This window comes from Oryctolagus cuniculus, chromosome 13, assembly GCF_051225735.1.
Source record: "Oryctolagus cuniculus isolate XC-2025 breed Fujian yellow rabbit chromosome 13, ASM5122573v1, whole genome shotgun sequence".
Lineage (NCBI taxonomy): Eukaryota > Metazoa > Chordata > Mammalia > Lagomorpha > Leporidae > Oryctolagus > Oryctolagus cuniculus.
In genome coordinates, this window is record NC_142879.1 from 54098920 (window position 1) to 54125621 (window position 26702).

General features: G+C 51.9%; 1 protein-coding gene across 5 annotated transcripts; it reads right to left on the reverse strand.

Moving 5' to 3' along the window:
* On the reverse strand, positions 1-26466 carry LOC149122599 (uncharacterized). Of its 5 annotated transcripts, none has more exons than XR_016218994.1 (6): positions 25976-26460; positions 24159-25774; positions 22793-22847; positions 22234-22376; positions 3130-3231; positions 1-143 (listed from the first exon to the last, which is right to left on the reverse strand). XR_016218994.1 is itself a non-coding variant. In XM_089311595.1 (6 exons), exons 2-5 carry the CDS (start codon positions 24305-24307, stop codon positions 3183-3185), a joined length of 396 nt encoding a protein of 131 aa, XP_089167721.1. In that variant the 5' UTR covers positions 24308-25774; positions 25976-26462; the 3' UTR covers positions 1-143; positions 3140-3182. The 5 variants fall into 5 exon arrangements, 3 of the variants coding, with proteins under 3 accessions (XP_089167721.1, XP_089167720.1, XP_089167719.1); XM_089311595.1 differs by having other exon boundaries at positions 3140-3231; positions 25976-26462; XR_016218995.1 differs by lacking the exon at positions 1-143 and adding an exon at positions 2458-2890 and having other exon boundaries at positions 25976-26461.
* Positions 26467-26702: the final 236 nt, after the last annotated feature.

The window sequence follows — 26702 nt, forward strand, 5'->3', positions numbered from 1 at the left end:
TCCAAGATGAGAAAATGCAAACCATATTTATTTGTTGATCTGAGGGAGGGCTGTCCTCTTGTTCTGTGTATTTTCTGCGAACCTGGTAGCTGGACTGCCAGAGCCACCGCTCACTCCGCAAATTCTTCTAGGCTTCCAGATGCCTGTTCGCAAACAGGAAACGGATTCTAGTTACTGGGGATAAGACACTGGAGGACAAAGCTTAAAATGAACAATGGGAACAGTGGGGCCCAAAGCCACTCTAGGAAAGCTCAAGTCTTGGCAGTTCCAGGAACATGAAGTCTTGACATAGCCAAGGGCACATGTGCATCCAGCCCATGCCGTGTGTGGCAAAGTCTGGAAAGCTACATGAGAAAATGTCACTTAGAGCCTGGCTTTGCGGCACCGGGGGTTAAGCCACTGCTTGCAATGCCACTATCCCATATTGGAATACTGGTTTGAGTCCCAATGTCTCCACTTCTTTTTGTTTGATTTTTAAGATATGGTTTCATTATTTGAAAGAGTTACAGAGAGGAGGGGAGATTTTGCAGAGAGTGGGAGAGACAGAGAGAGAATCTTCCATCTGCTGGCTCACTCCCCAGATGGTCACAATGGGCAAGGTTGGGCCAGTTCAAAGCCAGAGCCAGGTGCTTCTTCTCGGTCTCCCCTGTGGGTGGCAGGGTCCCAAGCACTTGGGCCATCTTCTTCTGCTTTTCCCAGGCACATGAGTGGTGTGCTGGATCGGAAGCAGAGCAGCTGGGAGTCTCACCGGCTCCCATAGTGGATGCTGCCCTCGCAGGCGGTGGCTTTACCCATTATGCCACAATGCTGGCCCCCAATTTCTCCACTTCTGATCCAACTCTCTCCTAATGTACCTGAGCCATGTATTTGGGCCCCTGCCACCAACCTGGGAGACGTGGATGGAGTTCCTATCTCCTGCTTTCAGCCCGACCCAGCCTTGGCAACTGCAATCATTTGGGAGAGTAAGCAGCCGATGAAAGATCTCTTTGTCTCCCTCTCTATCTGTTGCTCTGCCTTTCAAATAAATAAGAACTAAACCTTTGTAAAAAGGGAGACAGAAAACGCCACTTTAGCACATGAGAAAGACACAGCAAGGGACAGAGAGTGCTAGAATTTCTCAGAAGCAAACCTAGACCTATGCTTCCTGCAAAGAAGGGGAAGGATAAAGGCAGGTAAGGAAATAAGGAGGCCTGAAAAGGAAGCCAGGAGGGACATGGGCAGTAGCTGATTCTACAGGTGCGTAGCGGAGAAGCCAGAAACCCCTAGACCCAACACCAAACCCATGACACCTCCCCCACCCAATGTCTCTGCTGCTTGGGCAAGCCAGAGGCAGCGCTGGCTGTGTGAGTGACAGCAGCCCAGACTCCCCCAGGGAGTAAGTCCCCAGAGGCAGAGGCTGCCTGCATCCTGGGGTGGGGGGCGGGGTGGGGAGGGACTGCCCAGCCCAGCCTCATAACCCATCCTACATCTCCGCTGGAAACTTGCCTTTTCTAAGCTTGACCAATTTTCCATTTAAATGATGCCCTGACCCAGAGTTTATTTCTCAAGCATGTGGTCCAGGGGGTTGGGATCTAAGAAGAGAGAGTCTGATGGAGATGGAGAGGAGAGATGGGTCCCACAGGAGGTCTTCCACACGTCTTGCAGCTCCTCACTCCATGCACCTGTCTGGGGGGGGGGGGCACAAGGTGCATGAGTGTGCCTGTGTGCCTGGGTGTGTATATGTGCAAACTCGAGGCTTTCGTTACGGAAACGAGGAGTTCCTGTTTATAAACCTTCGCTGGCTCTTTATCTGTGTGGGGGAATGAACCGCGAAACACGACCTGCCACTTTGAGCCCTCCATTTTCACATCCTTCCCACCAGTTACACTTTCTCTCTCCTCCTGAAGCCGCTGAGTACAAAATGATTTCTCTCCACCCACAGGGGGAAGGCCCAGAGAATGCTTCTCTCTGCACAGGACGGGGTCTTCTAGGGCTGGCGGCTGGGGGGGGGGGGGCAGACCCTCACACCAGTAACTCACTCTGGGAGAAGTCATCAGATGGGCAGAATTTGTGCCCCTGGTGACTAAATAGTCTTACTCTCTGCTTGCTTCCTTTCTCTGGCTCTTTCCTGCCTCCCAGCTGTTAGGTGGAATAAGTTGAAGCTGTGTGCCAGCCACTTTGTGTAGGTGACAATGGCTTAAACATAACTCTGTATCTTTTTGGAGCCCCTTAAGACCCGAGCTGAAACACATATATCCTGGTAGAATGGGAGGCACCCTCCCAAGCAGGCAGCTATCCTGATAGTGTGATGAGGAGGGCAACCCTCCAAATGAGACTGCCTAACGTCTATTGTGTCCCTGTGCCCCAAAACCACTCCCATTAATGCTGCATGAAGACTGGCCAAGGACAGGGCTTCACGCCCACTTCAGCAAACCTTGGTATATTTCAGCACATAATTCCCAAATCAGGATGCTCCTCTTCTTTTCTTTAAAGGTGTATTTTATTTTATTTTATTTTTATTTGAAAGGCAGAGTTACAGAGAAAGAAGGAGAGGCAGAGAGAGGTCTTCCATTCACTGGTTCACTCCCCAGATGACTGCAACAGCTGGGGCTGGGCCAGGCTGAAGCCAGGAGCCTGGAACTCTATCCGGGTTTCCCACATGGCTGCAGGAACTCAAGTACTTGGGACATCCTCTGCTGCATTCCCAGGCACATTTGCAAGGAGTTGGATCAGAAGTGGAGCAGCTGGGCTGGATCAGAAGTGGAGCAGCCAGGACTTGAACCAGTGCTTATGTGGGATGCCAGCATATGAGGCAGCATCTTAACCTGCTGTATCTCAACGTCCGCCCCCAAGGATGCTCTTCTAGAAATTTCTATTGATGCTCCTTGGGTTGAATTTGTTTTATTTGAACCTACCAAAAATAATAAAAGGTAATGTACACTGAGCATTTAATCCATGCCACATGTGCTGCTGTTTTGCACACCTTACCACATTTGTCCTTAAAACGAGGGGAGTACCATTGCCCCCATTTCATCAGGGGAAAACTGAAGCTTGGAGAAGTCAGATAATTTGCCCAATGTCACGGTGAGTGAGAGAGGCGAGACTCACACGTAGTCTGCCTGACTCCAAAGCTTCTGCTCTTATACCCACCACATCGTACACAGAAACTACTATCTTCTGGAAGCTTCAAAGCTCTCGTGCATTCAGTCATAGATCCCAGCAGCACAGACACGGCCCGAAGAACGCAGCAGCCTGCAAAGGTACAGCAGACAGAAGACAGGCAGAGTCAGCAAAGGGTCCAGAATCTGCTGCCATCACACAAGGCTCAAGGTCACAGCCGCTGGGCTCTTCAGCACCACCAGTGCCCACCCAGGGCAACCACGCGGCCCAGCTCCACGGGGGACTCACAGTGCCCTTCATCCTCTCTGGAAGGGGCCAGGGAGGTGGCAGCGCCCCTCACACTGGAACACGGTGGCCTCTGATGCCTTTCCAGCAAATTCTTCTGGCTGGCTTCTGCCTCCTCCCTCCTTTCCACACTGCCTCTTCCCTTCTCCCCTCACTCCTGCTGAAGGATGTGGCTTTGCTTTGCACCCTGGGAAATTTGCCATAGAGCACCTGTTTGCCCAGTTTGCTCATAAAATGATCAGAGTAACTCTTCACCCTCCCAGTGCTTGCAAGCACATCCCCATCCTGGGCCCTGCTTGTGCGTGGGTGGCAGGTGGCTGTCAAGGGGGGGGGGGGGGCAGCCACCCTTGGTCCTAACAGACAGCTCACCACAGGCAAGGGTGTATAATAAGAGAAGAGATGGTGGGGGCACAGGCTGGGGATCTCAGTCCCCAGGGAGACTGTTGCAGGATGCCGGCTCCAGCTGGTACTGGGGGGGGGGGGGGGGGCGGTCACTGGGTCCTGCAGCCTGCTCCCTAGGTCAGGCCTTCATCCAGCTTGGAAGCCACATGCTTTAGGGAAACCACCCAATCTGTGCCCCAGGCTGCATCCATAAAATGCAAATTCCCTGCAGCTCTGCAGGGACTCCGGATGTCCATGAAATTCCTGTTCCTGGCCCTGGACTACCCCCCTTACACCTACCACTCTCTTGAACTCTGCTCCTGTTCCAGGACCACCAGCTCTTCACTGCTTTCTCTCCCAAGCCCCTGCCTTCCTTCCACCCGAGCAACAGTAGGACGGCAGGGGGTCCATTTCTTGGTCAACCGGGGGTGGGGGGTGTGGATGAGGGGAGGGGATTGGCAGGATGGGGTCCTGGCGAGAGGTGAAAAAAGGCTTTCACGGCCTGGGCTTGACTTTCTAACCCACAGGGCAGGGAGTTGGGGAGGTGGGGAGCGGCCGGGAGCGGCTGTGCGCATGCCCAGGCCAGGTACACCTATGACCCGGGCTCACAGACTCCCTGTGCCTGGAGCGGGGGCGTGGGCTTCCTTCGCTATGTGGATTTCCTACTAGGTCGGGAAAACCCTTACAGGTATAGATGGATATTGTGTTGTTGGGTGTGCAGCCTTCCAAGCAAAACTTATTCTCTGCAGCAAAAAGTATAAAACGTATTATGTTTTGGATTGACTTCATAGAGATCCGGGAGCATGATTTAAAAAAAAAAAAAAAAAAAACTATGGTCGTGACCAGCGAGGCTATTCTTATTTGAATGTTGACCCTAAGAATTTTCCAGCCTGCCAGCCAAACCAACGCCTGGGCAGTTTTACAGTTTCCAAGAACTGGAATCATCCCAGCGTTCACCCACTTCCTAGGAGGGGTTTGGAATTCAGGAGCTCAGTGTGAGTTTCCAGCACGTGTGCCGCCCCCTCGCTCCCTGTGCCACCCAGGTGGGCGATGCCCTTGCATGGATGTGGAGATTGGCCTCTGAGTCCACCTGTGTTTGGGCTGCGGTGGGCCTCTTGCTCCTTTCGGAGTGCCTGGCTTTCAGGACCTTGTTCACAGAACTCTGAGCAAACTCCCCACGCATCTCCCACTTTCACTGCCCACCAGACCCTTCCTGGCAGAGGGGTTGTCAGCGAGAGTCGTGAACCAGGGGACTTTCTGGCCATCTCCACTTGTGAGCCCTTCCTGACACCCAAGGAGGAGCAAGGTACAGGGTACTGAAACCCAGCCTGTCAGTGGGTTGAACTGAGAATCCCAAATTCTGCACCTTCCGTGACAAGGGAACCATTGGGCTGCCTTTGACTTCTTCATTGTTGTAGAATAAAAGTCCTAACTACAGGTATGACATATGGTGTAGTCATCTATATGAGAAATATTGGGATGATGTGTTGCAACGCAAAGACGTGGACACACACAACAACCACACAAACACAAGGCCTCTCGGGGTTACCTGTTTACCTGTGTCTCGAGCAGCCAGTGGCTCCCTGGGCTCCTTGTTGCTGCTCTCTGTCTGCTCTGTGCATGCAAAAATCGTAATGGCTGCGTTGTGGGGTATTTTCCTGACAGGAGAGAACTTCCATTTTTGACGATGCATGAATGAAAATGGAATTTCACATCTGATAACTGGAAGAACTCGCCACAGACCAGATTCTGGCTCCACATGTTGCAAATTCTGTTTCTGCTTCCCCATCAACCTGCCTCTGGAGACGGATGCCACAGGGTGTGTGTGTGTGTGTGTGTATATAATATATGGCGATGTGACCTCAGTCCTTGGTCCTCCCCATGGCAGCCGCATGAGTCAGCACTGGGGGAAGAAGGAGTGTTCCTGGAAACCATTCGGCATCGGAACAGCGAGCAGTAACTTCAGCTACGCTGAAGAGACTGCAAATTGCATAAACATCTCACCAGATCCCAATTAACTATCTCCCCAACTCAATTTTCCCTTGGCCAGATCTTCAAAATGTCCAAAGCCACTTTAGTACTACAAGAATCGAGCCAAGTATGAGAAGGCAAAATTGGAATGGAAAGAGATAGATAGAAGTCTCAATCTGTTTATCTTGCTTTTGTGAATTCTACAGACCACAGGCCCCTGGGAACTGATCTGGTTTGCTGCCTCCAGATTCATGAAGAGAATAAGGCAAGGATCTTAAACCTCATTCACCCAAGGAGTCCACCCCTGTGCATGAGTTTTGACAATTCCTCATCAATGGACTGAGGGAAATGAAGAATTGAAACTGCAAGGGGGAGCCTGGGCAAAGGTGCCAGGGCCAGAACCAGCAGGAAGTCTTGAACAACTGTAGACCGGAGCGGGTGGGGGCGGGGGTGCCAGTGTCGGGGACTGCGAGAAGCCCTGAAGATTTGCGTGCTCACAACCTGCAGCAGGGACAGCCCCTCTCAGAGCCCTGCTCTGGGGAAATAAAGCTGGACTGTGTGGACAGGAGGCAGAGAAACAAGCTGGGAGGCATCAGCAGCCAGTGTTTTCGCAGAAGCACACAGACTCACTGGCTAGCCTTGAGGCGGTGCCCAGCTGCTCTTCCTGCCCTGACCCCATTCACCCTTGGACTTGACGTCAGCCCTTTTCTCTGAAATCTGGCTGCTCTGATGTGTCTGTAGCCCCAGTTTTCCAGGAGGACACTGCCCCCGGAACTGTGCTCCCTGCCCCCTCCTCATGCCCGCAGGTGACTCCTCTCTGGAGCACTGTCACTTGTCTTCTTTCTGCCGGGTGTGACTCCTGCCACTCTAGCCCAGGATGCAAGAGGAGGCTGTGGCTTTGTTCAGGGAAGATTAAAGAGAGCCTCCCCGCTGTGGGAACAGGATGGGGGCGGGGTGGGGGGCGTGGAGGACAATGAGGAGGGCCATGTGGAAGTCAGGGCCACGTGGCATGGCCGTCCTCAGTGGGCCTTCTCAGATGGGCCTCTGGTGTTCTGGAGCCTTGCTCATGGAGAGGTTGTAGCCTCCTTGACCTTTGGGCCCCTCCAGCCCTGCACTGTCCCCCTGGGCGATGGCACCAGTGGCCTGGCCCTCACTCGGGGCCCAGGCCTTTGCTCTGAGCCACACGCTCACTCCCCAGGGGTGGTGTCTGCCAGAGCTCCCTGATGCCCCTGGACTTGCTCTTCATAGCCAGCACGTGTCCTGACTGGCCAGGACCCCTGCCACAGTGATTGTCGCTTACTGCAGGTAAAATGCACCATTAAAATTATTCATGTATTTATTGGAAAGGCAGAGAAACTGACACAGACAGATCTCCCACCTGCTGGTTCACTCCCCAAACAACTGCAGTAGCCAAGTCTGAGCCAGGCTCAATCTAGGAGCTGGAGACCCAGCCTGGGTCTCCTGCTTGGGTGGCAGGGACCCAAGAAACCTGAGCCATCAGCTGCTGCCTCCCAGCATGCATGAGCAGAAAGGTGAATTGGAAGCAGAGTATCGGGGACTTGAACTTGGCTTTCTGATGCAGGGTGTGGGCATCCCAAATGGTGTCTTTACTGCTATGCCAAATGCACACCCTGAGGATTTAGCATTTGAAACCATTTTGAATTGTCCATGTCAGAGGCACTGTGTCCACTTACATTCTTGTGCCAACATCACCAGCATCCATTTCTAGAGTATCTCATCTTTCCAGGCTGAAGGCTTGTACCCTTGAAACATTGATTCTGCTCCCCTCCTCTCAGCCCTGGCAGCCACCTTTTTCTTCTTTAACTATTTTGTGTTACTATATTTTATTTATTTGAGAGGCAGAGAGAGAGAGAGAGAGAACGCCAATCCAATACCACTGGAATGAGCCCTCCCTGGTCTCTTCCCGTAACTACTGCCGTGGCCTCCTAACATGTCCCTTTGTCCCTCTACCACGACAATGCAGCCTTCTCGTCATTAGAAAGGAAAAGCAAGACCCAACATTGTTCTCATGTGCTGTGGTTGGAACGTTCCTCCTCCCACATTCACGTCGGCACCTAACCCTCCCTGCAATTTTATTAGGAAGGTGATGGGACCCATTCCTCCTGGCTGGAACCAGTGCCTAATTCACAGCTGGAGGGAACTGGCCAGGTCCTCGTGCCCTCCGCCTGCCATCGTGTGCAGATGCAGCAACAAGGTGCTGTCCCGGACACGGAGAGCAGCTCTCACCCAGCACTGGACCTGTTGGCTCCTCGGTCTTGGACTTCTGGCCTCTGGAGCCACAGAAATAGATTCGTCTTAATTGTAAATCACCCAGTCTCGGGCATTTTGTTATAGCAACACGAAGAGACTAAGACGCTATGGCCTGTGAGTGGCCATCACCTGGCCTCCTGGGGGCTCTGACTTCCCTTTGGAAGCTGCAATCCTGGGATAGCCTAGTGCGGCCCTTTCCTAATAAAATGTATGTTCCAGAGCATTGAGATCATGAGCTGTGGAGTGGAGCGGGTGGTGTGTTGTGGGATGGGAACAGGAGATGGCAGGAACAGAAGCGGCAGACAGCGCCAAGAATGAAAACCGCTCTCTAAAGCAAGACCAGGTGACCTGGGGCTTGAAACATCATGGTTCTAAGGGCCAGGACTGCACCACAAGCCTGGCGCTGAGAAGCGATCCGGACTGAGCAGCGTGGTGAGCTTGCCGGGCAGAGACTGGTGTGGTGAAGGGGCCGGCTATGGGCCGTGACGCAAGGACGTGGGCGGTATTTGTTTAGAGTCTGATCGCCGCTAGGCTACTTGATGTTCCGGAGTAGTGATTTGGTTCAGCTCTCCGCGAGCGACCACGTAATTTGTTGCTCAAACAAGGGCCCAAAAAGGCAGCCCAGGAAGCCTGATTCCTACTGCGGCTTCCCTATCCCCGCAGGTTTCTTTTTAAAACAGCCTCTGCTCAGTGCGAGGAGCACTTTGAAGCGAGGCTCTGCCCGCCCACCGGCACGGAGTTGGCTGCCTCATGGGTGGGCTGATCCTGGCTGAGTGACGTCACTCCTCCTCACTGACCTCAGGCCTTGGGAAAACCATCCGGCAGGGTGCTGCTTACTTGGCTCTGCTGAAAACGTGGCTCCCACGCCCTCAGGAGGAGCTGAGCACCCCAGAGCCACAGAAGGCAGCGTTGCTAAGATCAAAGGGCGAGCTTGCTGAGGCTGACCGTCTGCACCACCCAGCAATCCTGCATGCTGCCCCGCTAAGCAGGCGGTGAGCAAGTGTGCAGAGACGCTCACAGACCTGGGGCAGAGAGAGCCCGTCAGCACGCCACACCTGCACCAGTGCACCCCTGTGCACAGCACACAGTGGGTGTGCAGAAAGTATCAAAGAATCACTGAGGGATCATTTCTGTGGGCCATGCTGGGCTTGTGCCTTCACGGTGAACCCCAGAATGTTAGGGTTAACATTGGTCTTAGCAATCTTCAGGTTTCAGTTCCAGATGAGAAGCCCGGGTGAGAAGTAAGATTACCTGTCCAAATTTCATTAATGCCAGAGGCAACACGGCAGTCTGGTCTCCTGACCGATAACACTTGTTCCTGTCTCTGCACCATGTGCCCACAGGCCAGCTGGCCCTTCTGAGCTCCGGGATTTGCCTCATGCCTCAAGGCTCTGACCTGTCACCTTAGTGCTGTGGCCGGCCATGCTCCCTTCCCCCTCCTCTTAGTGTGAGTCATCTCCCCTCACCACACACCCCACTTCTTTCCCACTGCATCCTTAGTCATTCTTGAGGTACCTGCTTCCCCTGTGGCTTTGCCAGGAACAGGGTTTTCTTTTTAAAAAATTTATTTAAAAGACAGAGTTACAGATAGGCAGAGGCAGAGAGAGAGAGAGAGAGAGAGAGAGAGAGAGAGAGAGAGAGGTCTTCCATCTGCTGATTCACTCCCCAATTGGCTGCAATGGCCAGAGCTGAGCTGGTCTGGAGCCAGGAGCCAGGAGCCAGGAGCCAGGAGCTTCTTCTCGGTCTCCCACGTGGGTGCAGGGCCCAAGCACTTGGGCCATCTTCTACTGCTTTCCCAGGCTGTAGCAGAGTGCCAGATTGGAAGTGGAGCAACAGGGATGTGAACCAGCACCCATATGAGATGCCGCACTGCAGGTGGTGGCTTTACCCACTACGCCACAGCACCAGCCCCTGGGGTCTTCTTCATCTTCATCTTCCCAATGGCTCCAGGTTGCTATGTATTGTATGAATGTGACCACGTGCCAATGTTCTCCATCTCTGGGCCTTCTCTCAACCTATAAACTAGATTTGGCCCTACCAATCCATCCCTAGACTTGCTGTGTTTTGATGTTTGCATCACTGCATAAAGATCTTGGAAATGCAGTGGCCAACCACCATGCTTAACAGGGGAAGTCTTGGAGAACTCAAAAGGGGACATTGCTGCGACGAACCAAGGGCGGCTCTGCCCAGCCCTTTGAATGACGCATGCTCCGCGTATCTGCAGAGCCCAGCATGCGCTCTGGTGGGGAAGGAGGGAATGGGTAGAGGTCTGTGGGTGAGGATGTCTGACAGAGAGGGCGAGCCAGAGCCCTGACCCTTCTCCGTGGCAAGCCTCGGTGCATGGCTGTCAGCCACCAGCCCACCACTCCAGCCAGCGCTGGGGATGGACCTGGGAGCCAGCTGCTTTTAATTACAGGTGTTCCTTTCCTGTTTCCCATTGGCGGCCACTTTCCCAGTTTCCCATACATACCCTCTGCTGATTTGCAAAAGTGATTATTTTTTCCTTTAAGTATCCAAACTGTCCGGAGTAAGAAAGGAGAAAGCTGTTATGTGAGCTGCACGGTGGCTTCCGCAGGCTTCCCAGGCATGTGGAGGTTGTCACAAGGACGGCTCCACCGTCTGGGCAGGGCCTGCAGGTGCCTGGTGTCAGCCTCCGGCTGCCCTGCTATAGGCTCTGCTCATCTGTGTGGAGCGCCCACTGTGTGCCAGGCTCGCAGATGAACACCTGTGATCTCAGGGATGCTTCCTGGGCTAAGACCGGGACAATGATCTCAGTGCTGTGACAGGTGAGCCCCCCAGACACAGAGCATGACAGAGGAGGAAGCAGCGAGGGAACATTCAACCCTGGGGACTGCACCGGCCAGGGCCCTGAAGAACACTACCTCCCCGTCAGGCACTGATCCCTGCTAGAACCCACTCCTGTGCAGCCCCCGTGTCACGCAGGGCACAAGAAGCTCTGGAGAGGCGGCCGGATTGTGCAAACAAAAATACAGGGTGCCCAGTTAAACGTGACCTCCAGGTAAGCAACACTTGGCTGCTTTGTGTCAGTGTGTCCTAAGTATTACATGGGACGTACTTTTAAAAAATATGATAGTTAAGGGCTGGTGTTGTGGTGCAGCAGGTGAAGCCGCTGCCTGTGATGCCAGCATCCCACATGAGCACTGCCTTGAGTCCCAGCTGCTCTGCTTCTGCTCCAGCTCCCTGCCAATAGGCCTGAGAAAGGAAGGGAAGACGGATCAAATATTTGAGCCCCTGATAACCACATGAGAGACCCAGATGGAGTTCAGCCTGGCCCAGCCCCAGACATTGCAGCCATTTGGGGAGTGAATCAGCAGATGGGAGATCTGTCTCTTTCCTTGTCGCTCGCTCTCTCTCTCTCAGTAACTGTCTTTCAAATAAATAGATAAATCATTTTAAAAATATGGTATTTAAAATGCATTTGCACTAAATAATTTTTGGTGTTCACCTGAAATTCACATTTAACTGGGTATCCTGTATTTTATCTGGCAAGTTTCTTCCTGGGGTCCACAGAGAGTTCTTGACCACAGTCTAGAGAGTCCATTCTAGCTAACATTGGGCTACATGGAATGTATCATATTGGGGGCGATAGGCCAAAGCAGGAGAAGCCAGAGAGAGCTGACTGTCTCATGGTCCCAGGGCTGAAGTTTCTAAATCCTAACAGTAGCCACATTCTAAGTACAAGGGATATTTTTCAAAAGATCAACATCAGAGGAGAAATGACAGAGATGAGCCTGAGCCAAAGGGCTGCTGGAGGAGCCTGGTCCACCCCAAAGCCCGTGACTTGACCAGAGAAGGAGTAAAGATGGTGGTCACCTTTGGGGACCATCCAAGTGGTCTCAGGCCTATTCCTGTCGCCATATGCTTGATGCCACCTCCTACATTACCTCATTTGAGTGTAATCTGGCTTGATGTTTGCTATCCTTCATGTAGTACAAGCTTCATGTTATTTGAGATCGGTTTAAGAATAATGGAGGGGCTGGCGCTGTGGCATAGCAGGTAAAGCCATTACCTGCAGTGCCGGCATCCCATGTGGGCGCCAGTTCGAGTCCTGGTTGCTCCACTTCCGACCCAGCTCTCTGCTATGGCCTGAGAGAGCAGTAGAAGATGGCCCAAGTCCTTGGGCCCCTGCACCCACGTGGGAGACCCAGAGGAAGCTCCTGGCTCCTGGCTTCAGATTGGTGCAGCTCCGGCTGTTGTGGCCAACTGGGGAGTGAACCAGCAGGTGGAAGACCTCTCTCTCTCTCTCTCTCTGCCTCTCCTTCTCTGTGTGTGTTAACTCTGACTTCCAAAAAAATAAATAAATCTTTAAAAAAAATAAAGAGAATAATGGAGAAGCCCCAGGCATCAAAAGAACACGATTGAGACTCTCTGCCCTGGACGCTGGAATGGTCCAAGGCATCGCTGAGGCAGAGGCAGGAACGGCAGCTGAGGTCAGGAGGGCCAAGTGTCAGCCACTGAGGGTCCCTTTTCGGAGGATGTGGCTGGGTGGAGGCTGGGAAAAGAGACGCAGCCTGGAAACCAGCCGGGCCGGGAGCCAGGCGTCAGCCGATCCTGGGGGCAGCCCGGGCGTATCGCGTGATTCCCAGAAGACAGAGCACGCGGCCTGCTGGTCTTGGTGACCGGCCCTGAGACTGGGAGTTTCTCCACCTGCCCTGCTCTTACGGAAGCCACATTCCAGTGCCCCGGCCTGGGAGCCTAAACACCCGCATGTGGGGTGCCCAGAGAGTTTCATACTTTTGTTCTCTGATTTCCCACTTCACAGAGCTGAGCTGAAGAATCACATGTGGAGGATGGGGAAGTGGGCACTGGAGCCAGTTTAAGAGCCGCCCCCTTCCTACACCCGGCCCCACCTCCAGCTCGGGTTTCTTCCTGGATATCAATTTGTGGCTTTTTATATAAGAAGGCAAATGCATTCTCCAAGCCAGTGGATTGCCCTCCCATGTTTTGACAGTTTGGCGTTGGTCGAAATATCATCAAACTTTTTGAAAACCAAGGGCTTTGAAACTCAATCTCCACACTGTTTACACGTTGTTGCTTTTTTTTTTTTTTCTTCCCCTCACGGGTTCAGTTTTTACTTGCTACAGCACAATTAATTCGTACTTCACTTTCTGCACTCAAAACAAACACTGGTTTTAAGCATTCAGCTTTTCTAGCACTGCATAGCTGAGAGTGGAAAAAATACCATCTGAAGCAGGATGGGCTTTTGATGCTGCCTCCTTAGGACACGCACATTTCAAACCACCGCTGGTGAGTCACTCACATTCTGTGCATACCCGCTCTCGGAGGAGCAGGAAGTGTGGGTATTTTAAACCCCGAGGCCACAGAGAAGCTTGCAGATGCTTCTTAAGGAACTCCGGCCGGCACCCAGGGCCCTCCTCGGCGAGGCCTCTGCACATGTGCAGCCCCGAAGCAGTGCGCCAGGCTCTCTTTGTTCGCTCTCCCTGCCCCGGCTTTGCTTTTATGCAAGCAGACTGAGCTAGGGAATGCATAAAACCAACACAAACTTTTTAAAAACAACAAAAGTAATTGGAGCCCTGGGTTGGGGGGGGGAGGTGCGGTTGGTGAGGGGGTGCCGGCAGATGGTGCCACAAGATGTCCTGGGGCGGCTCACTGGGGACCCAGACTTGCGGCTCTGTGGCCAGCAAGAAGTAAAGGAGGCAAGGCCCAGCCAGTGCTTTCACTTCTAAGCCAAGTCATCGCCTTGTGAGCGATGAGGCCTCTTGCTCCCCTCTGTTCTGTACCTCTGAAAGCCAAAGGAACACGTTGGAGAGAAGGGGAGGCAATTGAACTGAACCGAAATGGCTTTAGATGAAAGGTTAAAGAGGGGAGTGGGGGCAGGGGAGGCTTGGGGGAACAAGCCAGATGTTGCAATGAAAGAAGTTATACATGCTAACCTTGTTTGGTGAAGGAAGGAGGCTCCAGGGAGGTTGCTAAAGATCTGTGGGTACTTGGAGCTTCTGAAGAGGGTGAGACCCCAAAGGGAGGCCACAACAATGGCCTGGCACCCAGGGCCTCAAGGGAAGACTGGCATCCAGCACCTCTGTGCTAAGGGATGTCTCCAGAAGCCCCCCCACCCCCCGGCATAGAACCAGCGGGTGACGTGGGTGACGTGGGTGACATGGGAGGGCGTGGACTCATGGGCCACTCCATTTTATGCTGGAATGTGTTTGCTATTTCTGACAGTTTTCTTCCAGAGATGAAGTCGTCTGGGACATGGAAGCCCAGCCTTGAGCATTTGCAGTCCCGTGATGTGTTAGGGACTCCTGAACCAGTTGGGAGCAGCATGAGCCACAAAAGCCTCCCAAATTATTCTGTAGCACTTCTACTGTTCCAGATGTCAGCTGCCTCCCAACCCGAGCAGACCCAAAAGAATTCGCGGGTGGAATAAAATCCTTGAGTGTTAATAAGCAGCTCCAGAAGAGATCAGATTGCTGGTGGCGTCAGATAATCTTGGAGGGGGTTATCAAGAAACAAGCACATTTCAGAGTGCATTGTGCAAGGACTGTAGGGGGGCCCCCAGCACAGCCCAGGCAATTCTGGAATCAGTCTGGAGCATCTGGAATCAGTCACACAGGCAGCACACAGGACACATAAAGGATAACCCCATGCATCATTTTCCTGATGCTGCTGTAACCAATTAGTATGAAGTTCAAGGCTTAAACAATGCACTTATTATCTTATAGTTCTGGAAGATGGATGTCTGACACAGGTTTGACCTGGCAGATCACAAGGGGTTGGCAGGACTCTGTTCCTTCTATAAGGGAGCCATTCCTGCTTGTAGGGGCTGCCTACAGTCCTTGGCTCGTGTCCTCCTCACTTCACCTAGAGAATCAGCCAGGTGGCACCCCTACACCTTTCTTCTGTAGTCACCCCTCCCTCAGGCTCTCCTTTTCTGCCTCCCTCTGGCTCTTTTTTTAGGGATCCTTGCAAACACATTGGCGAACCCAAGTTACTCCCTTTATCTTAAGGTCTGCCGATTAGCCAATGAGCAGCCTGCATTGCTTCTGCAACCTTCAATCCCCTTTGCCATGGACCCTCGCATGCTCCAAGGTTCTGAGGATTTGGACCCAGACATCTTTGGGGACGATGACTTACTGAGGATCCGTGGTGTCCTTTGTCCACGATTCTCACCAAACACTGAGACATTTCCTTGTTTATCTCCATTGTTTATTTCCTAGAACATTTGACATGGCAATAGCTCTGTGGAGCAGAAATGCCGCCAGATAATAGTGTAATTGATCATAATACCCGTGTACTATCTGCCAGGCATTTTTCTAAGCACCTCATGCGCATTAACTCATCCAATGCTCATGACAGCTCGATGAGGTAGGCACTCTTACTAGCCTCCCTGGACAGATGAGGGAAAAGTACAGAGAATAGCAGTGGATGGCAAAGGGTTAGAACCCAGCCCTCTGGCCCGGGCCTCAGAGGCTTCATTAATCTGAGTAGAAACACACAGGAGCATTGCCCTCCAAATACCAAGGACAAGAAACAAAAGCTAAGTGCCTTCCTGGCCCCTGTTCCCCATCCATCCTCCCCCGGAGAGAAGAACCCCTCTGTCATATCAAAGGCCCTGCACAGAAGGAAAGTGTGAGTCATAAAGTTATGTTCATCCTGCTGGCTTTGACACCATCCAACTCCTGACCACAGACATTGGGCTTCCAGCTAAGAGTTCCAGGAGCCAGGAACACACCCAGCCTTGCATGCTCAGCTTAGACTATAACAGTTCAAGCCCAGTGACAGCTGATGCGTGGAAATCCCGCAAGGGACTGGAAACCGTATCATCAACTGACGTCCTACCCGTCAAGGAACCCTGGAGCCACTTGATTGAAAGGGGCCGAGTGAATTCTCACCAGGGGAAACTGGCTACTTTTGTGTGTCCCTATCAATAGTCTAACCCTGTGGAAACGACCGCAGCTGGCCTCTGTGGATGAGACATCCACCCACCTATGGTCTGTTTGACTTTTCCAAAATAACAGAAGGAAGGAAGAGCCAGCCTTGCCCTCTTAGATTGCTTTAGGATTCCTTGTTTTCTTCTTTCAAGCTGCAATGGCTGGGCCCCAGTTGGTGAGATCAGATCTAAAACAGAGAGAATAAAGAGTCAGCTTGAAGCTGTGCAGGGCCCCAGGGAAGTAGGATGGGGGGATCTCAACCGCCAAGTTCCGCAAATTTCACAAGTTTATTACAAACCCCAGAAGTGGTGTTTGGTTGCTTAAAAACGATTTAATTTTTGCAATCTCCCAGAGACAGAGGGTGCCCAAAATTAAAACTGAAGTTTGAAAAATAATGGCTGTGAGGATGAAAGACTGTTCTTCTCATGGGAGGAAACAGGCAGGCATGGAGAAGTGCCCTGGTGTGAGTGCTGCAGAAACCCTGGCTTCTAACTTCTGGGTTAAAGGATGCTAGCTCCCAGGATGGCGCCAAGACCCCAGTATGTAACCAGAATATCACCTGCTTACTGTTCACTTGGAAATACGTCTTATTCTCAGCAAAACCTGGAGCCCCGTGACACGGTGGAGAAAATGTTGAGCTTTGGCATCACACAGGCCTGGGTTGAACCATAGCTCAGCCACTTATACTCACGTTGTACCTCTGACAGGTAACTAAGTGCGGCCTCAGTTGCTTCAATTGCAAAATGAAGATAAAGGCACTGGACTTGCTTGTTTATGGGGATGCTGAGATGAGACAATTGTGCTATTCAGGACCTGGTATGACAGCTGGCACATGTGAGACCTTGATAATGATTACTGCTACTACCTTCTCATTTCATAACATTATTGCTAGCATGGATATTGTCATCAGGATGGATCTTCTTAATGAAAAGGTTTCTGAATGTCAGAGTCCTTTTAATATTTATTTATTTATTTGAAAGGAAGCGTGACGAGAGAGAGAGAGAGAGAGAGAGAGAGAGAGAGAGAGAGAGAGAGAGATTGTCCATCTGCTGGTTCACTCCCCCAAATGGCCGCATTGACTGGGGTTAGGCCAGGCTGAAGAAGCCTGGAGCTCCATCCAGGTCTCCTACATGGGTCTCAGGGGCCAAGTATTTGGACCATCATTGGCTACCTTCCTAGACACGTTAGCAGGGGCTAGATAGGAAGTGGAGCAGCCAGGACTTGAACCAGTGCTCCAAGATGGGATGCTGGCATCACAAGCAGTAGCTTAACCCACTGCACCATCATGTCAGCCCCCCAAGGTCCTTTAGGCAGTAACACTCCTCATACAACTCTGACAAACCCAGCGGGAAAAGGAATGGAGTATATGAAACTTTATTCGTGTTGGGATTATGCAAAGAGCTCCGTTCAGGTTTAGCATTGGGCACAAACATAAAGCCCAAGGGAGCTTGCACATCCCTAGGCCCAGGGCACCTGCCTCACCAGATGGCCTCTCTTAGGTGACCTTGACCCTGATGGAGAAGCAGCATGCAGAGCTGCCCCATATTTCACATTTACAGCCAGAAGTCAGAAAGTGCCCAGAGAAGGGATGCCCACTCCCATAGCAAAACCTGCATGGGTACAGCTGTGACCCACGGAGAGCCGGGCTGTCAGTCACCAGGCCAAGGTCACCAAGGTCAAAGGTACTCCTTCCCAACCTCCTTTGCTTGAAGGAAATGCTTATATAACCTGGCCTTGCATTTTACAGCTGAACACTAGCCAGCTGTGTTTACGGAGTCTTTTTTTTTGACATATCTCAGGGGCTTTGGTTGCCTGACACCATTCAGATCACCTGGGCTTCCCCAGCCCAGGGCCCAGGCCACATGCACAGGCAGGTTTGGTTGTTTTCACAAGGACAGGCTAGCTAGCCCTGCAGAGGTCATTGTTGGCTGAGCAGGCTCTGTGGACGGATTCTGCAGCAGTGACCAGCATGCACAGGTGGCTGACGGGAGGCAGAGGGGCTTGGTGGGGAAACTCAGAGTCCGGCATAGGAAACCAAGGCTTTTCCCACGGCGGGGCGGGGGTGGGGGCTTGGCGCACTGCTCTCTCACCCAGGGAGCTGACAAGCTGGCTGAGGGCCTGTGGTCAATCACCAATGAGAGCACCCACTCCTGAAGACAGCTGCAAAGTACATGTGGCCGTGAGGGTCTCGCACATGTTTCCATTTGCTTACCATCTCTCTACCTGGAGCAGTGAGCATGCTCTGTCTCCCTGCTAGAGTGGAAATCTTAGAAGATGCCACTCAGGCCCAGAAAGAGAAAGAGGCACAGCACGCGCGCGCGCGCACACACACACACACACACACACACACACACGGTGGGGGGAGGGGAGTGTGAACCAGCCTCAGACTGGCTATTTTTAGCATCTGACAATCGCAAATGTCTGCCAACAATTGTGCAAAGTGGAGACCAACATAAAGAGAATCCTAGTGGATGCTAACAACAGCAAACGCACGCTAGGCCCCTGTGGAACAGTTGTATGTATATTAACCCATTTAATTCTTCCAAAGTGAGGTCAGCACTATTATTACCCCCATTTCACAGATGGAAAGCGAGCCAGGTTAGAGAATGTGCCTGGGGTTACTAAGCTAGTAAGAGATGCACCTGGGATTTGAACTTTTACAGTCTGACTTCTGACTAGGGTCTGTGTGCTTAATTAACCTTGATGCTAAAGTGAATAAACATGGCCTATTTTGAAAACAAACCAAGGTCAGCTGAGGCTGAAAACCTCTCCCTTCAGCCAGGGGGGCCCAAGGAGTTCTTAGTAAGCAGCACAAGGCCAGTTTCTAAGCTGACTTGCCTCCCAGGAAATGCTGTCCCGTCCCCAGGAGGTCCCAGCAGGGCTTCCTTATTTCATGGAAAGGAATCTCACAGGTGTTGGAAAAACAAAGCCATCCCCTCCTGTTCCCTCAAACCAGGTCCCTGAACCTCACTCTGCAATTGCGGATTGCAGTGAGCTGCGGCGGTCACGTGACTACGTGACCACGGCTCTTAACTGCGGATGAAAGAAAGCGTGTCGGCAAGTGTGTGCGGTACCAATCCCACATCCAGGTGTGCACAAGAGCCGGACATGCGTGTGACCTGGCCAAGAAGTGGGATGCCCTGGCTGGGGCCAGGGAGCGGCCTCTGGAAGGGGAGGTGTGGGAGGAGCCGAGACAACTCTGAGCCCACCTGGGGGAGGGGCCTGGCCGGGAGCAGGGAAGGCAAGGCTGACTCTGGCCCTGGAAGTTGAGCCTCGCTCCGAAGAGCAGGGAGCCGCCTCGGCCTCCACGCGGCAGAGAAGTTCTGAGGCAATCCCCGGGGGCACTACCTGTGCTCTCAGCAGCCCTCCCCGCCTCCTCAAGGCAGGGGCTGCAACCGCCCACCCCTTCTGCAAGTGACCCTGGCGTCCTCACACAGCATGCAGGAATGTTGCCTGGAAGACCCACCGCCCGGGGAGCTGCCTGACCAACCCCTCTTGACTTGAGGAGGTGAGCACCTGGGGGCAAGGTAGCTGCGTTAGGGGGCGGTCATCAGGTGGTTTCCGCCCATGGCGGCCCCATGCTTACCTCACCTGCCCGTGGCCGCTCTGCAGTCAGCCCCTGCGCCAGCCCAGAGCCCAGGAGAGAAAGGAAGCCTGCCGCACCCAGCACGTGGCCTAGTCCAGCCGCTCTTATGTCAGCCACAGCTGCCGGCCCTAACCACCAGGGGATGTGCACCTGAGAACAGCCTTCCAGTCTGGCTGCAGGTGAGGCTGCTCAGCGCCACCCAGAAGACTTCCTGCAGCTCCCCCAGGACAGCCTCTCTCGGAGCTGGGTCCGGCTGAGGGAGGCCGGAGCAGGTTGCTGATTCCAAAGCTGATAGAAATCGCTGCTCAGCCGGGACATCTCTGCCTTGGTCAGCACCACCCCTGGTGGCCAGCCAGGTGTGTTCAAGTGACCTTGCCTGCAAGAGAAGCCATCTTTTCTTTTTTTCTTCTTTAAGATTTGTTTATGGGGCCGGCACCATGGCTCACTTGGTTAATCCTCCACCTGCGGCACTGGCATCCCATATGGGCACCGGGTTCTAGTCCCAGTTGCCCCTCTTCCAGGCCAGCTCTCTGCTGTGGCCCGGGAAGGCAGTGAAGGATGGCCCAAGTGCTTGGGCCCTGCACCCCATGGGAGACCAGAAAGATGCACCTGGCTCCTGGCTTCGGGTCGGTGCAGCGTGCCAGCTGTAGCGGCCATTAGGAGGGTGAACCAACGGAAGGAAGACCTTTCTCTCTGTCTCTCTCTCAGTAACTCTGCCTGTCAAATAAAAAAATAAATAATTTAAAAAAGAGATTTGTTTATTTGTTTATTTACAAGGCAGAGTTAGAGGGAGAGACACACAGACACACACACACAGAATCTTCCATCCACTGGTTCACTTCCCAAACGGCCACCATGGACGGTTTTGGGCCAGGCCAAAGCCTGCAACTCCATCCAGGTCTCCCACATGGATGGAGAGGCACAGCCACTTGGGCCATGTTTCCCTGCTTTCTCAGTGACATGAGCAAGGAGCTGGATCGGAAATGGCACACCTAGGACTTAAACTGCCCTTGTATGGGATGCTGGCTTCATTGGCAGAAGCGTAACTGCTACGTCACAGCGCTGGCCCCAGAAGCCACCTTTTCTCCTGCAATGTCGCTCTCCCCCAAGGAGTTCGTGGTGCCTACCCCAGGTGGCAAGTGGTGGGAAATCATGGGGCATACTGAAAACACCATGCTCTGCCCAGGCCCAGGGAGCTCTCCAGCACAGAGCCACTGACCAGGCTCCTTGCTCTCGGTCTGTGAGGTACATTTGTCACAAAATAAATGACTTCAGATCTTATGGCCAGATTGCTGGGCACAAAACCTGAACACTGAGCCCGTCATCTGCAGGATTCATGGGTTCTGGGACTTTGGACAAAGCCCTTCAATTCTTGCTATTCCAATTCATCATCTATAAGATGGGCATAATAATATTTATGGGACTCAAAACATACCTGTAGGGCTGGTGCTGTTGGCGTAGTAGGCTAAGCCTCTGCCTTCGGTGCCAGCATCCCATATGAGCGCTGGTTAGTGTCCCAGCTGCTGCTCTTCCAATCCAGCTCTCTGCTGATGGCCTGGTAAAGCAGCAGAAGATGGTCCAAATCCTTGGGCCCCCTGCATCTATATGGGAGACCCAGAGGAAGCTCCTGGCTCCTGGCTTCAGATCAGCCCAGCTCTGGCTCTTGCACCATTTGGGGAGTGAACCAGTGGATGGAAGACCTTTCTCTCTCTGCCTCTGCCTCTCTTTCTGCCTCAAATAAATGCATAAATAAAATCTTTCTTAAAAATCATTTTTATTTAAAAAAAACTTATTTTTTCAAAAGGCTAAGTTAAAGAGATGCAGAGAGAGAGAGAGAGGTCTTCCATCCGCTGGTTCACTCCCCAGATGGCCGCAACAGCCATTTGAAGCCAGGAGCTTCTTCCAGGTCTCCCACATGGGTGCAGGGGCCCAAGGAGTAGGGCCATCTTCTACTGCTTTCCCAGACCATAGCAGAGAGCTGTATTGGAAGTAGAGCAGCCAGGACTTAAACTAGTGCCCATATGGGATGCTGGCACTGCAGGTAGCAGCTTTACCTGCTATGCCACAGCGCCAGTCCTCTTCCCCTGACACACAAAAAAAGCATTTTTAAATACAAGTGTGTGGTGTTTTTTGTTTGTTTGGTTGGTTGTTTTTGTTTTGTTTGTTTGTTTGTTTGTGGGTGTGTCTACTTTTTTTTAGCACCAGCCCTTAAAAATGCCTTGAGATAGCAAGAAGCCTTACAAACATAAACTGCTAGTAGCTGTATATAAACTCCCCAAGGAGGAAAGGGGAGAAAGCGATACCTATTCAAATACCTATTGAATGATGACTACTGAATTCCTGACCTTGAGTGCATTTTGGTGTTTTCTAGGCAGCCCAAGACAAGGTGTTTCCTCGTGATCATGTGGACTCTGACAATGAATTCCCATGCAGAGCACAAGCCTGGAGCTGACCTGAGCCCCAAGTCCACTTCATTACCTCCAGGCAGGAGGCATGAATGGCCAATAGAGCCGCACCAAACACCACTGGCTCTGCACTGACAGCCTGCAGAAAATCAGTGAGAGCCCAAAATGAACACACACAGGCCCATGGCCTGTGAGCGTTTCAAAGTGAACTGAGCTCTAGGCCACAGCCTTAGCTCTGTGCTTCGTCAGCCCATGCCTACTCCCTGTGGTGCAATGCGTCAGTACCCCTGGAACATGCCGGGGGCATTCACGGGTCACCTACCCTGATGACGTGGCCGTTCTGAGGAAGAGTCTCGGGGAATTGCGGGTCCTCTCGGTAACAATCGAAGAGAAGAGGCGTCCTGGTTGTGTTGGGAAGAGCACTGCCGACAGACACATCTTGATTTTGTGTGGACTCCAGGACGCCTGCGTAGGCAGGGTGTGGGCAGTGAGCTCACCGAAAGGAACGGAACAAGGAAACGCGTAGTTGAGCTTTGTTTTGTCCCCCGACAGCTCTTCTTACTTAGACTGTGTGTTTACTGGGATGGTTGTGGGGAAGAGGGCTACCAGAGATGACTGGTTGCTGCTAAAGCCCCCTCCCCCAGAAACCACCCCTTGTTGGTATCATTATCTTGATTCAAATTCAAGAAACTACCACTTACATCTATGTGACCATGGGCAAGTCACTTAGCACCTCTGAGCTACTGTTCTCTCATTCATAAAATGAGAATAATCTTTCTGCTCTGGCAGGGATTTTTTTGAGGGGGGCGTGCAGAATTACGTGAATTCACAGATGGGCCCAGGCTTAGCAACACACAAGCAATCATACACGAGGCACTCACATTGGCAAGTTTCTGTCTTGTCTTCCATTGCTGGTCCCCAGATGTCTTAGGATTCCTAAAGAAGTATCCAGATGAACACTCAGATTTGCAAAGTTTTAAAAAAAAAAAAAAGTCAGATTTCATGGAGGTTTGCCTTTGGATTTTGCTGCCCACCAACAAATGTGTTCAAGAGGGCGCCACATCTGCCCTCCATATTGCAAACCCAGAGTGCCGGGCAGCTGGCCTACGTGAAGGGGGCCCCATGGGCTGAATTGCACAGGCAACACCAGTCCCAAGGAGGAAAAAGTTGCCATAGCAAATAATTAGCGCAAGCGTGTTCCTGACGTCTACAGGCTACAGCACCTTCCTGCATGGGATGTGTTCCCCCTGAGTATGCTTGCTTGTTTGTTTTTGGTTCTCCTCTCTCCTGGAGAGTCCTTAGGATCTGCACAAGACAAGACACACTTGAATGTGGGATTGGTAAAGGGAGACATGAGCATGAACCCCAGTACTAAGCTCTTTGCAAGGAACCTCCAGGGTTGCCTATGGAACTTACGGGGCTGATGGAAAACTACTGAATCTGCTAATGGCCAACACGATGAGCTCCTTCCTTGCCTCCTTCCTTCAGGCATTCATCCAGGAAGCACTGACTGAGAGGCCCAAGAACTCGGCATGAGTTGTTAAGATACTCCGTAACACAGTCTAATTCTAATGACTTGTCCCAAATAGCGAGCAACACCGGCTTCGTTGAAAATCTGCAGAGCTGTCAGCTGTGAGATGGAGGCCGGTGGTTTGCAGAGCCACAGGCACTGCACCTTGTGTTTCTTTGTGGGAGCCTGCCTCTCCCCAGGGAGCGCAGACACCCTGGTGTCAGGGGAGAGGGTCTGCCCAGTGTCTGGCTTAGAGCAGCTCTAGTGACTGAATCTTGGGGAGTCCCTTTTACCAGCTGCATTTTACAGATCCTCGTGGATTAGAAGTAAGAGGAATAAGCCCTAGAAACAAAATTGATTTTGAAACACAGCTAGGTTCAAGATCTAGGAGGAAGGGCACATGGCAAGATGGGTCTGAGAGCTGGTGGGTTCTGAAGCTCACGTTGTTTGATGCTTCCGTAAATTGCTTCCAGCCATCCCTGAGCCTCAGCTCCCCAGGGAGCAAGTCAGCTCAGGGCAATCCTGACAAAGAAAATTCCTGAGAAGCCTGCAGCCTCCCCCGGAGGGCGCCTCCCATCAGCACACAGTGCAGCACCCGTGGGGAACATTTTGGGTCCCTTCTCACCACGGTTTCCCTGACAACAAATGCCACCGCAGCCACAGCGGGTCAATTCAAGCATGCTTCTCAGCAGTGGACAGAATCGATTTCTTACCAGAGAGAAGAAGAGTCTCCTTACCTGGATTTCCAGACGCCCATGCCCCTAGGGGGGCCCTGGCAGCCAATCCGGTGACCCCTCCATCTCCTCTCACCAAGGGAAGTTCTTCGACTACCTGTTTCCCAGCCCGGTGATGGAGAACTCCAAGCCAAAAGGATACTTGACCTCATCTTCTGTCTCTTTACCTGCTGTGCTCCAACCCCAGGCCATAATCAACTGAAAGAAAAACACAACCAAGGCCCTACTGTGCCATGGCTGGGATACCACACTCAGGTGAGTGAACCTATGGGATCTGATGTCATTAGCTACATAGGCTCTGAAGACTCTGGGAAAAAAAATCTGTCAAGCTAAATGAGATCCAGTCAAGACCCCAGAAGGAAGGAGGCAGCATCTAGCTCCAGGTCCACTTACGGAGAAAAGTCAGCCTTCGCCTTATAGTTTGCAGACCTGAGCTGTGTGGTCTTAAAGCCTCAGGCACAGGGAAGGAGGCCCCAGGCCAAAATTCTGGCTGAGGCTGTGGACCCACACACGCGCGCATAGGCTTTCATTACGATGGAAAAAGTGCATAAAATGTGGTGGGTGTTTGTTTTTGTTTTTAGAATATTAATATGGTTTCATACGGTTGTCTCGAGGAGTTAGCAGGTTAACATATCTAGCATGGTTCTTGGCATCCAGTAGGAACTCCGTCAATGGAAGCTATTGATTTTTGCCCTTTCTGCAGTCATAGGTCCAGACCTACCCACCTCAGGGCCCCTCTCCTCCTCCTCCTGCTCCTCCCTCCTCTCCCCCAGCCCCCCTCTTCAGGAGCCTGATGCATTTTGCAAAAGAAAGCCGCCCTTCCCCCAGCTTGGCCACCTCAGAGTGTTCCTTGTGCCTCCTTCACCTGGAACTGGGGCATCTCTTACTTATCGCTTGCAGTCGGCAGAAGAAATCAAATGAGAGTGCTAATGGAGGGCTGGGTTAGGCAAAACTAACTGCTCTTTTCTGGTGTGCTTTATGAGAGTGTAAGCCAATCCTGGCTTACAGCAGGGTTTCGGTGTAACCGAGAGCCCCCGGTGCTTTGTGGCAGGGCTCGCATTCATTCCCCACAAAGCGTAATGAGCCTGGATCTCACATGACCTAATCACAAGGAGGCAGCCCCATCACAATGCAGCCTTTGGCCCTTCTGCTATGCACTCCATCTGAGGAGCTCAGAGGGCTTAAAGAAACCCTCTGTTTCTTTGGGAGGTATTATTATCTGGGTTTTACGGAGAGAGATACCGAGAGGTGAAGTGACCTGGCTTAAGACCACACAGTGAGAAGGAGCTGGGGCAGAAATGGGGCCCAGGCAGCTGACTGGTGCTCCTTGACCAAATGTCACAGGCACAAAGCAGAGTTGCTTGTCTGGGGCTTGTCCCCGTGGGGGACTCACAGCAGAGACAGGACTCAACGCAAAGACGAATGCAGAGGAGATTTAAAAGCATCAGTCCGAGGACAGATGTGCAGAGACCTGACTTATCCTTGGGAGTGCAGAAGGCAGGAAGAGTGGCAGGGAGCGACCATCAAGCCACTGGAACTCCGCTTGGTCAGCGCACGCCTCGGGGACTGACCCTCGGCTGGGATCCTGCTGTCACTTTGCTCCAACAGGACCACGTTAGCTGTAGGGATCATCATGAGATGGCACAGAAAGGAAGACAATGAAATGTCTCTCTCCCCTTTTTATAGGTAACAACAACAACAAAAAACCACCAGTACATTATGCAATATTACAGTAACAGAAAAGTAATGGATTATTACTTTAAATACATTTTATTTAGGCTGATGTATAACCTTTAAAGAGGTAAAACAGGTATGCTTACCTGTGAGTCTATTGCAGTAATGATTAATGACGATACGTTTTCTGTTTTCAACATGCGGCTTTTTAAATTTGTCTCTGACCTTGCAAAATTGATCTCCACTTTTCACGTTCAATGAGCAGTACAATCAGACTTTCCCTTCTACCTTTGCTCTTGATGAATCTACCTTTACTTTTAATTTGGAAAAGTGTCTTTCACAGAAAGCCATGGGTATATAAATAGTTATGAGAAGTCTTAACAGAATATGTATGGCAAAGATTCATAAATGTCCGTTTTCACGATAAATTCTAGGGTCGGCAACACTGCCCATTTCTTTGTTTCTCCTGGATCCTTTCTGTTGTCATTCCAAGATCTCCATAGCTGAAAAATTATAAACATAAATAGACTGATGGCACTGTAATAACTCAAGTTTCATATAAAGACATCGAGAGAGACAATAACATGGCAAAATATGTATAAACAAAGCAAATCCAGAACTTGAGAAAAGAGGAATGTGAGGGAGAAGTCACACTAGGGAGAGAGAAGTCCTTTCAGTCGCCACTCACTGAGATAGTAGCTACAGTTGAACTGTAAATTTAGCTCCACAGTCTGGGCTTTCTGACAGCCAAAGACGAAAGGGCAACATGGCTGGACTCAGGGTTCAGGGATTCACAGAGACAGAGAAGTTGACTCGGGAAGTTGACTTGGGTACTCACACAGAAGCTTCCACCCTGGGGCAGGCCAAGTCGGA

What these genes read in the sequence shown, in the direction of transcription:
- LOC149122599 (XM_089311595.1), bottom strand. Translation starts at nt 24,307, where the DNA reads ATGAGGTCAAGTATCCTTTTGGCTTGGAGTTCTCCATCACCGGGCTGG. An exon ending in ATGGGCGTCTGGAAATCCAG is followed by an intron (nt 22,848 to 24,158) that starts GTAAGGAGACTC and finishes ATACTTCTTTAG; the next exon opens with GAATCCTAAGACATCTGGGG. An exon ending in AGAACGGCCACGTCATCAGG is followed by an intron (nt 3,232 to 22,233) that starts GTAGGTGACCCG and finishes GTACCTTTGCAG; the next exon opens with GCTGCTGCGTTCTTCGGGCC.